Genomic DNA, 12,259 nt, shown 5'->3' on the forward strand with positions numbered 1-12,259 from the left:
CATGCAGTGGATTAGCGGTAAAGGGATATTAACAAATATCTGTAAGTAAAGGCATCTCATCCCAAGCTTTGTAGAACCAGTAATTTTGCCCAGGCCTGTGTTTGTGTGTTATTCCGTCACCGGTCAGCCTCACTCGGTGGAGTGATGCAACATGTCACACGGCTGAGCACTCACGGGACACACGTTACCCTTGACAGCGGTCAGAGGAGAGCAATTTCATCATGTCATCCTTTCACCTGGCTGTCAAAAGCACACACGCACACACCAAAAAATAACACAGGAGGCATACATAACAGCACATGAGCACACATACCTATGAACAGTTTATTTCATGGTTTCATGTGACATATATATGGTCGGGTCGCACATATAAATCACTTATATATGCTCGCTTGCTTGGATGAGTGACAGTGTTGTGTGTGTGTGTGTGTGTGTGTGTGTGTGTGTGTGCGTGCTAGAAAGAGCCAGACAGAGTGAGAGAGAGGGGGAGACTGACAGATTGCCAGCCTATCATACACCCATACACTTGCACAAATCTATCTTGTCGGAGCTCCACGGCACGCCTGTGATTCCCTCGTCTCCTCACTTCTCCTCTTCTTTCTCCCCCCTCTCTCTCTCCCTCTCTCTTTCTCTCTCTTTCTCCGTCTCTCCATGAAGCAAATCCAATACACTGTAACATTATCCAGGCCTCGCCTTGCTATTTGGATTCTCTCCCGGAGCCAAAAAGGCACACACAGGGCCAAATTGATTTTCCTGTTGCGCTAGATTTGTGACAGTCGAGCAGAAATCACATTGCTCAACCGCCAACCTCCCCCTCCTCTTCCTCCACCTCATATGCACACATACACACACGCAACAGTCTCTCACACACACACACACACACACACACACACACACACACACACACCTCCTTCCTCCCAGTGTCTCTGAAGCAATTCAGAGCGTCCTCCGAATATTTTTCTCCTTCCATGAGACATCGGGGACGAGGCAAGCAGACATTCGTCTTTCATCCAGATGGATGTGGGGCTGAACAGGACCGCCGTCGTCGGGGCTTCTATCACTGCCTGCGAAGCGAAGTCATGCAGTCAGAGTGCAGAACACAAGTTCAGCATTCAGTCCCTAAGTTAGTGTCAGCCGCTGCAGCCACAGAATCCATCAAATATGCTGATTGGTGTGTCTGGCTTTCCAAAACTCTGCATTTCTTGGATATTTCTAGACATATGTAACACAGTGAGTGCATACATGTGCTGGTTCAACAAGTTGTTGCCAGGTCACCTGTCAGTATGGCGTCACTTCCTGTCAGCCTTTGTATGGCTGTCACTTCTCCCCCAAACAAATAGAAACTGTATTCATTACCAGACTGAACCTGGCGCATACTAAATCAAACTTCACACAAACAGAGCACACGGAAACGCTGTTGTCATCTGCTTGGATCACTGTTGCACATAGGATGGAGATGCACATGTCTGCTGCTGTGCGAGGTGAAATCCCACAACAAATTTCAGTGTCAACAAAGTATACTGCAAGAAAATATGCTGCTCTTCTCGGATCTTAAAGTAGTGGAAGCAGACTGTTGCTCCTTAATCACCTATAGATGTTCAGCTGGGTTAAGGTCTTGTAATTACAAAGGCCATCGCCATTTATTGACCCTGCATGCCCTTTACAGAAGCACTTGTTTCTCCACTCAATTATTCATGCTCATCTTTTTATTTGTCAGTATCAGTACTCGATACCTTAAAGGTATGGACTGAGGTATGATCCAGTTAAACAATACCTGCATTTGATCATTTTTGTGCAGGGGCTTTGACCCTGCACCATCGCGACTCTCTGTCGGATCAGCAAATTTCTGTCCAGAGCAGCTTTCCTCCAGACAAATGGTCAGTTGAGTGTCTGCCCAGTTAGCCCAAACTAACACAGCAGCAGCAGCAGCCAACATCCAACACTGAGCTGCTCAACAGTCCCAACAAACTCACATCGAAACACCTTGACTCTGTCATTAAACCCATTGATAATCATTAGATAACATTAGCCATGTGGTGCTAACAGTTAGCCCTATCACTGTTTGCATGCAGGTGGGCAGACTCTTACAACACACAGCGGCTGCTATAACCCATACAGTCTATGGTGTGGTGACATCGAGCATGGTGTATTAAACGCAAAGATGCCACCAAGTACACTATCGGTAACAGTATCACTTTAAGGTTCTGGTACTGGTATCATCATTTTTGAAACAATACCCAGCCCTAATCCAAACTCATTTCCCCAGTCAAGCTTTGTTTTGTTCAAACTGATCAAAATATGTTGTAACCTCGTGTCCCTGTCCCCCGAAAGGCCAAAACAGAGACAAAGTCAACTAGATTGGGACTGTCTGCATTTATGCTCATTTTCAGATCTGGTCCATGTTTGGTGGTATTTTCATCTGTGCGTGTCTGTGTTTAAACGTGTCTGCGTGCCTCTGTTGCTTTGAGGGCCAAACTGCACCACGTTTCCACATTGTTCAGTTACTAATTGACACAGAGCACATCCACACTCCTCCATGGTCCAGCTCGCCTCTGTCTGCTGCAGAAAATCACAAATTCTCATCTCTCCCTCTTCTATTTTTCCTCTCTTCTCCCTCTGTCTCCACCAAGGTCCAGTTAACAGTGCCTGCCAAGCCTCCCTCCTTCCCCTCTCCCCCCTCTTCTCCTCTCCGCCTCTCTCTCCTCACCCCTCCAAGTTTTTATTTTCTTCTAAAGAGGTGATTGGAGCTCGCGGGCGAGTGCTCGGGAGAGTTTAATCTGTGTATCTGCGCTCGCTTCAAGTGCTTCCAGGGCCTAGAAAAGGACAGAGAGGTCAGGGCGAGTGGAGGAGGAAGAGGGGAAGAAGGGATAGATAGAGGGTGGGAGACAGAGAGGGTGAGAAGGCCAGGCCTGTCCAGTTTCTTAGCTTAAGGGTCCTTCCCAATGAATCTCTTCAGTGAATCTCCTCCAACCGGTTTACATCGGCTCTTGTCCTTTACATCGTCCCCCAGCCTAGCCTGTGGTTTGCATTTAGTTTCTCATTTCAGAGAGTATATTTCTATCTCTAATTATGGTAATGAGAACCACAGATAGAAAAATAACAAGTTTCCGATGGTGCTGTTTTTTTCCCCACGCTGAGATCAAAGGTCAAACACAGATGCCTGGAAGGAGCCGGAGTGACCTCAGATCAGGATTGCACGCATAAAAGTGGCCATTTTAAAAAACAATGTCAGTAAACGACTTCACCCAATGAGAAAAGAAAACAAATTTACAGGCTGAAAAATATCAGACCAGAAAGGACGCCACAGGGATGTTCAACCATAACTTATATTTTTCCTCTGTTAGTGGTGGAAGTTATTACAAGAAAGCAGTGGAAGAGGGTATGGGGGTTGAGTTTTTATGCAAGTGTGTTTTGCAGTGTGGAGTGTGTGGAGCCGGGCGAGTTTTCTAGTCACACCACTCCCTAAGAGGCTGCGTGGTGGGAACACTGCCTCTGGCTGTCCCTGTCCCTCTCTTTTTCTCTCATTATTTTTATCGTGCTCGCTTTCTCTTATGTTCCCTCTTGTGTCTCACGTTCCCTCGTCCCCACCCTTTCCTCCCCATCTCTGTTTGTCTCCGCTGCTTTCTTTGCTCAGAGCGTTGCTGTGGTACAGGCCTCCCACCGAGGAACAAGGCTGAATTTTCCATCCCTCTCATTTCTCCACATCTCTCCTCCAGCTCTCTTTCTCCACTTCTGTCCTCCTTTTTTTTCTTCCTTTTTCTTCCAACTACCCAACTCTTTCCCCCCCACTCCCACATGCCTCTGTCTCTCCTCCTCCTCCTGATGGCTGCTCGTGTTCGGCGTGAAACAGCAAAATGCCCTCCCCGCAGACATTATATTCACAAAGCACACCGTCCGCCAAAACAAGAAAATAAAAAAAAAAGAAGAAGAATATGGTGCCGGCTTGCTGCGTTAGCCATTTAGAGAAATCCCATTCTAACTCCGTCTGACTGGAAAACCCTAACCGGAGCACAGTGTGCAATTATTTTCCCTCCCCAACACCTATTTTCTTGCTTTCTCTCACTCCATCGCTCTCTCTCCCCCGCATCCCGCTCGCTGTTTTTTAGCTTAAGCTTGCAGTTTTGCTTTACTTACAGTTGCTACTCAGCATTGGAAGTAATGAGGATCTTGGGAGAGCGCTTGTTTTGCGAGCCACCGCAGGCCTGCGCTCATCCCCTACAGGGAGAGTTAACTGGCATTAGCCCCCGGCTTGGAGAGGCATTGACTCGCACCCATTGAGATCTAAACCACCATTATTGGAGCCCGCTGTTTATCTGCCTCTTTCCCCTAAAGACACGGCAAGTAGGGGATATTACCTTGGTGTGTGTGTGTGTGTGTGTGTGTGTGTGTGTGTGTGTGTGTGTGCATGGGGGGGGGGGTGGTGCAGGTGTGTGTGCACTTACAGCCTAAGGGTTGTATTAAGAGATGGTGCTGAAGCAGCCCTTTCTCTGTACTCTACACTGGTCTATTAGTGCTCACCACCATTACCTCACTTTAGCAAAAATGGCCCTCGCTGCTCCAGGGGGTCTGTATTTGTGAGAAACAGTTAAAGACTGTGTGAGTGTGTGTGTCTGTGTCTGTGTCTGTGTCTGTGTGTGTGTGTGTGTGTGCAGTGAAGCAGAGGCATCACAGCATCTTGGTGTACATACATTTGTACACTCTTGCGAGCATGTATACACGTCTGCTAACGCACACCTGCACCTTCCTTTCATCAGCAATTAATAAAAGCCTTTTCACCGAATCTCTGGTTGACTTTTCTTGATTGGCATCACTCATACACACATACGCAGTCGCTCCTACGCTGAATATTACTGGGGCCCTGAAACAAAACAGAAATATGGCCACAAGTGCTCTCCCTCGGCTTTGAACTTCCCCGGCATTTGCGTTTGAAACCCTGATGAAAAAAGAAAAGCTTCAAAGACCACACTCCCTCTCTTCAAAGGAGACTCAGGGTTGCCTCGACAATCCTCGCGGAAGAGAAATTTAAAATGTGTATTGGGTTTTTAGCGAGGAGCATTATCTCCAAAAAACGCAATGAACTCCCATTACTTTTGGCCCTGCTGCCTTGTATCATGAGCAAAGAGTAGAAAATGGATCTGCTCGCTAAGTGCCGTTTTTACAAAGAGGAAATTACAGTTGTTTGACTTTTCAGTACGATTCCAAAAGAGCACTTTTCGTTCTCGATATCTTCCTGTTTGCTCTTCGTCCTCGTGCAGCAGGTCCCGTCTTTCTAAAACTCCATCAGCGTGATGATCTTTAAAGCCTAGTGGTGTCTGACAGGTCAGCCTTAAAGACAAACATTTGCACAGACGCACTCTCATGAATGAGTCATGTTTGAAGGGCTGCCATCAAAAATCACAGATCACAAGTCTACTGAAATCTAGTAGGTCTAGTAGTAAGTTAATTATTATTAATTCCAAATTAAAGCACCTTGCTTCTTAACCACTGTTCTCATTGAAACTGAATGTGTATTGATGTGCGTTGGCATTTGTGTGTATTTGTGTATGTTTATATGAGTGTGCTCAGCTGGGCGCTTGCGGAGGTGTAAATTGGCAGTGTTAATGACAGTGGATAAAGACGCAGGCTGAGGGACAGCAAGATATTGCCATGCCACTGATTGCCACATGTGCTAATTGTGTTATAGAGCACCTATGGGAACACTAGCACTATAAGGAACACACAGTAAGAGATCTAAACACTGAGACAAAGCACATGCACATGAAGAAATACATAGTTAAGGACTAGGAAGTGCAAAAACTTGCAAGAAGAAACAAGAATGATCACAAATATTTAAACACAGCCCCTTTTACACTTAAAGGTGCAGTGTGTAAAATTTAAGGGGCTATAGAAGCATCTAGCAGTGAAGACTGCTACCAGCTGAAACTTCTCCCACTTAGGATTTCTTCAGTTTTCTTAGTTTTTACCAGGAGCCGAATTGTCCGCAGAGGTCTCTTCCTCTCCAAAACAAACTGCCCAGGTGATTGAAACCAGTAAAAACACTGAATAAAGCAGTTTCACATTTGAAAAATTCGTGTTTTCCTGGGGTCGCTGATTGCGGAGGGGCTGCTAACTATCATGGCCAACCCAAAAAAAACGTGAATGGTCCTATCTAGAGCCAGTGTTTGGTTTGTCCAATTAGGGCTACTGTAAAAACATGGCAATGCAACATGGCAATCTCCATAGACAAGGACTCGCTCCCTATGTAGATATAAACAGCTCATTCTAAGGCAATGAAAATACAATGATTCTTATTTTCAGGTGATTATACACTAAAAAAACATACTTATTTTATTATATATTTAATTTCTGCCAATATAGCCCCCTAAATCTGACACACTGGACCTTTTAAAGCACTTAAACTTGCTTGAAACATCCAAACACTGCAACAGATCCATATCCATGGAACCATGGCATCACTGAAAAGAGCCTCAGAAATGTAGAACACAAAGTGCACATTTACATATAGTTCACAGTAACAGCCAGACAAGCAAACGAATAGATCAAGACAAATATTAAATCACACTCATGCACACCAGTCAGAAGAAGATGACCTGGACAGCGGAAGCATTTCCTTCCCATTTATTTGTTTTACATTTTCATTCATAGCTAGAAAAGCCGGCCTTTTTTTTTTCTTTGGACAGGGAAAGATATACAGTCGGCTCCTGCTGACATTTAGCTCTCCTCTCTCTCTCTCCCTCCCTCTCAGCAGCACGTGGAGAAGAACTGCATGTCAAAGATTCAGTGTATGAATTATTAATGGTACGGATTAAACGTGCCAGGACTCACTGTGGAGCCTGTTTGTTTTATTTGGACGTAATTATTTAATGGCACCTTGTTAAAAATGATAGTGAGGAGAGGATAGGAGAGCACAGAGGAAGGCAAGGGAGGAAAAGGAAGAGGAGAAAATGTGGGGAGAAGCTTTGTTTGGACAGTAATTGGTAGTGAAATAATTACGAAGTGCTCCGAGCTTCACTCGTTCATTGCAGAGACAGAGGGAAGGAGGGGTGAGGCCTTGTCAGACTCAATGATACTTCCACTCCTCTCTCATCTGTTTTTCAATTTCCTCTTTCTCAACAAGGATCTCTGTTTCTTGTCGTTATTTCACCCTCATTGTCTTCTCTCTGTCACTCACACACACACACACACACACACGCACACACACACACACACACGCTCGCACTATATGTCTTTGCATTAATCTCATCTCTGGTGACAATTTACATGGGTATGTGGAGAGAGTAGTGGAGCATGGAGGGCACCATCCCCTATTTGTACCTCTATAGTGGCACACACATAAACACACACACGTACAGTACAAGCTGCTGCCACCACCACTCTGCCATCCAAACAAACAGAGTCTGACAGCGTAGCCGGTGCCTGGCATGCATCCCTGCACACACAAACACACACACGGGCTAGCCTTCATCGGAGGGTCGACTTCTGTAGTTTAAGGGTTCAGTAAACTCTTGCTAGCATACTTCATCCCCACTGCCCATCCAACCATCTAAACTCGTGCCGCTGCTAAATCTGTCCCTCTGGCAACAAGTGGCCATGACCCTCTACAACAAGCTTTAGGCTCCTCCAGTCACATAAACACATGCTAAATATACAGCACAATGAAGTATTAATAAACACAGCTGCACGCGCACGCACACACACACACACACACACACACACACACACCGGTCGTGGAAAGTACATTTATTACATTTACACAGGTGTAATTTGAGGTACTAGTATTTGAGTATTTTCATTATTGCAAACTACTTTGTACTTTTACTGTGCGACATTTCAGAGGGAAACGTATGTAGTATATATAGTAATATAGTTATTTGCAGGTTTAAATTGCATTAAAAAATCATGTGGCTCATAAAACATGATCCATAGCATAGATTAAACCCCAACACTATATAAAGTAGTTCAGATTTGCTCCCCGTTGACCAACTACAGCATTAAAATGCTGCTTACATATTAATACTTCATTAATAATAACCCAATTATAATAAACATATATCATAATGAGCATTCTAAAATGGTCCACAGTGCACAGTGAGTACTTTAACTGGTAGCAGTTTACTGTTACTGCTTGCGTAGTCTTACTTTTTCACTTGTAATAGAGTATTTATATATGTTGGTGTTGCTGAATTTACTTGAAGGACTTCTTTGCCCCCTAAATTATGATTAATAGATCAATTACCCATCTGTGTTACATTGAATTTATGAAGAAAGCTTTGTTTTTCTTGGTTGCCTCTGGTCCGAAAACACATATTCACGTAGTCAACAGAATGAGTAATTGATATATAAATGGTCATTGGGTGGGTGAAATAATCCTTTAAGTAATAGAGTTCCTCTGGTGCATGTATGTGCACACAGAAGCACGTAGGTGGTGTTTCTAGTGTTATCTCAGGGTTTCTTCGAGGTTTGCACTCTGACGTTTCCCCTTCCCTCCACCACATGGTGACAGACTAATCGAATATTCCCTCTTTGAAGCTGCGCCGCTGGATCTATTCAAGTGTGAGGCAGGGGGTTGGTGTGTGTGTGTGTGTGTGTGTGTGTGTGCGTGCTAATATTTTAGCATATATCCTATGTGCCTTTGTGCTCTTACCCATGTTTCCCAGTGTGTTTGAGTGTGTTTGTTTACACTTGTTTGTCCAATTACTTTTACATCTGTATGTGTGTGCATGTGTGTGTGTGAGTGTGTGTGTGTGCGCGTGTGTAGGCGGCCGGGTGTATGGAAATGTTGTTTATGCAGTTTTATGCAAAGCAATTATGTTGACTTAATTGGGTTTGTTTATGTGGGTTAGGGTTAGGGTTAGAGTGTGCCACCTCCAGTCATGTATTACTGCTACCATGGACAGACACATCACACACACACACACTTATGCAGCACACTTTCCACTGCGTGATTGAATAATGTGAAGTGTTTCCTTTATAATAAGGGACTTAAATTCACAGAGGGTTTTAAGGACACCGTAGCAGCAACATTTTGTTAATACATCACTCCAACAGTACTTCACAATGTCACATCTTGAGTAAACTATTACTTTTGCACATAGTTCTGTTTCTACAGAAGTCAAATCATACATGTTAATTGTAAAAAATATGCGATGACAATCATCACTGGACATCTACAGTTGAACAACGTAAACATTTTGCATATTATATTTATGTCCCTTCAGCAAAGTGTAACCAGCACAGTCTGGAAAAACCAACCACTTTCCCCGTCGTCTTTCCCTCTCCTCATTGTCTCAGGTCTGAATCCAAAGATAAAAGGTTAATTTGCCATCTCTCTCCTTCCTCTGGGGCAAATCAATCTACCATAGTCTCTGTCTGCCATTGTCCTAATCAGACCCTCAACTCACTATTGGATTTCAATGGAACAGGCGCAGCCCAAAGACCTGCACAACCGCTGAATCAATGATCCTCAAATGGCTCTGGTTTTCTATAGGGGATCTCTCTGGTTTTAATGCTTACACAAGGAAGTGGCACAGGGTCCAATGACTTGATATGTCCTCTGGAAGTGCATTTGTCATTTAGCTAATAGTGAAACACAAACAACTTCATGTATAGTGATTGTGCTGAGCTCTCTGTGTGTCTGTAAATTTGGCATCAGACCCACTAACCTTATCGCTTAAAGCTCAAGGAACACATCCAGGGCAGCCTTAGTCACAATAAAACCTTCAGCCTAATACTGGTGTCTTATTGTTTTTCTTTCAGCAGTCAAGTGACAGGAAACTTTTTGAATCAGCTAACTTCTGTGCCACTAAGAGAAATGCAAAAAGAAAGACAAAAGTGGTCCTTCAGTGCTTTATTGTTACAAAAGTTCCCCGCATTTTCCTTCAATTTCCGAGCAAAGCAGACGGGGAGCAAATATAAATCAGTTTTCGATTGACCTTGCTTTCATGCAAAGAAGAGAATTCAATTCATGCAAAACATTTTCTTATAATGTGACAGCTTTTGTTACAACCTGTTGAACCTTTGTTCCTTTGAATGTGTCATGTCAGTGCAGTATCAAGTGAATCTTCATGTCCTGACTTCATGTTATTCTGCAGGTTCCACAATGGCCCCACAGAGCTCTGGGAATGGACCAGAAGGAGCCCACCCACCGATCACCCGCTCACCTATGGCCCAGGAGAAAGGTATGGGTTTATGTGTGTTATCCACGGCCAGCATTTGGTGTTGAGTGAAAGTTGTAAGTCTACAAGGAGAATACAGAGGTCAGTGTTTGAAGAGTGGGATGCTGTGTGTGTACGTGCATGTGTGTTTATAACGAGTTTTATTGGAGTGAAACTTAGGGGCTAGCACACGTTGTTAGAAGACCCAGTGCTTACACTGTAGTCTCTGCATGTGTGCAACATAAATAGCTTCTATAAGAAACCGTAAAGTTAAACTTATCCAAAATGGCAACAGTTTGTTTTTTTTTTCGCATTCCAGACCAACAAGGGGGGCATGAAGAAGAGTAGAGATCATAAGAACGAAAACACAGAAATGGTATGGCAGCAAAGCTCAATGGTTGTAATGAAAGGTTTTTCCAAGGGAACAGAAGGACTTGGAGCAAACGATGTTAGCACAAAGATGTAAACAAAGAATATGGCTAGTTTGGCTCAATGCTGGACTTTGTTCTTCTTCCCTCTGTTGCTCCAAAATGAGTTCCTTCAGCGAGCGTACCCCCCGCTTTACGGCTTTCATATTTCTCTGCATTTTTGACAGCTCCAGCATGTGTTGAAAACTAACTTTTTAAACAAATGCTGGATTAAATGAGGCAGCTGAGGCTTAGCAGGTGCTCTCACACAAACACACACACAAGGTTTTAGCAGGATGCTTCATTATTTTCCAACATAGGTCGTGGAAAATCCACGGTTTGGTAAACATGTGACAGTAAACATTCAGTCGATATATCCTCAGTTCAAGTCAGAGTGTGTGTTATTTTGATAGGGCCACTTCAGTTTTGTCCACAACTTGTTGCCAAGGGCTTGTAACATGAATGTTAACCCGCAAGCCACGTGCCGCTGCCAAAAAGGGGAAATTATTTCCAGCAATTATGGCCACTTCTCGAGTATTACTAAAAACAGCAGAATTGCTCATTACAAAAAAAAAAAAAAATCAGCTTCCACACAACACTGCAAAAAACCTGAAAGACCGGGACGTAACCTTAATGGAATGACTGTGATGCTCTCGCTCTATCACCCACCGAAGAGCAGTTAACATCAGAAAGAGACAGAGGGAGTGGACGGATGAAGACAGAAAGAGAGAGAGTGAGGCTCTGTAAAAGGTTATTTCCCAACATGATGAAATCAAGCTGGAGATTTAATGCTGCTCTCTAATGCCTGTAAACCTCCAGCCCTCCCCAGCCCAGTCCGGAAAAACACAGCGCCGGTTAACAGGGCTGGCTGTTGTTTTCGCTGTTTTTGCTAGCTAGGATTAACCCCCCCCCGCCACTGCCGCCTCCCTAACACACACACCCCACTTTGCTCAAGTGCCTGCCTCCCTAAGAGCCTCTCTCCACTCTTCATTTCCATAAATCCGCTGAATGTCCCTTTTTTCCCCCACTGTCTCTCGCGTGCTTCACTGGCTGCCTGTTGTTGTTGTCCGGCTGAGAGCTTCATTCGCTTTGCCAGAAAGAGAGAAAGGTTTATGTGTGCGTGTGTGTGTGTGTGTGTTTATGTGTGTGTGGAGAGGGACCGAAGCATAGAGAGAGAGAGAAATCCTTGAATGTGTTATTTGCTTTTAGCACTGTCTGCACAATGTTCCTCTCCCCATCCATTTTCCAGGCAATTTAAAGTGCGATATTACACACTGTAATTTTTTTCTCCTCCTCTCCAGAATCCCCTTACCCTAATGGAAGCAAAACATTACAATAATGTCCTCGCTCCTTAAACCCAGCACTCGCAGCCTAAGCACTTTCAGGCCCCAATCGCTCTTTCCCTCCGTTGCTCTGTCTTTCCCCTCCCACACACACTTCCTCTCTCACTGCCTCTTTCTCTCTGTCTTGGCCTCCGTCTCTTTCCTGCGCACACAAACACACACAAACGTAGAGCGTTTATTGCTCTCTTTCTCCGTTATCTCCCCCCACACACTCGGAAATACAAATATGTACACACATGTATGTGCACGCAAGCATATAGTGAATACACACTTAGCATTTTTAAACTTTTATCTCCCTCCTCTCCCCTCACATTTTCCTCTTGCTCTCTTAGCAGAAGCAAGGAATTATACAAGT

The 12,259-nt window shown here is 44.3% G+C and overlaps 1 protein-coding gene across 8 annotated transcripts in view; it reads left to right on the plus strand.

Moving 5' to 3' along the window:
- LOC117266673 (AT-rich interactive domain-containing protein 1B-like) overlaps positions 1–12,259 on the plus strand; it is a 232,511-nt gene that overhangs the window by 174,142 nt on the left and 46,110 nt on the right. For all 8 annotated transcript variants that reach the window (XM_078175004.1, XM_033641962.2, XM_033641965.2 and 5 more), the window contains one exon: positions 10,092–10,178. In XM_078175004.1, coding sequence (XP_078031130.1) covers positions 10,092–10,178 — 87 coding nt within the window. The remainder of the gene's footprint in view (positions 1–10,091; positions 10,179–12,259) is intronic.

Source organism: Epinephelus lanceolatus, chromosome 15 (assembly GCF_041903045.1).
Source record: "Epinephelus lanceolatus isolate andai-2023 chromosome 15, ASM4190304v1, whole genome shotgun sequence".
Classification (NCBI taxonomy): Eukaryota; Metazoa; Chordata; class Actinopteri; order Perciformes; family Serranidae; genus Epinephelus; species Epinephelus lanceolatus.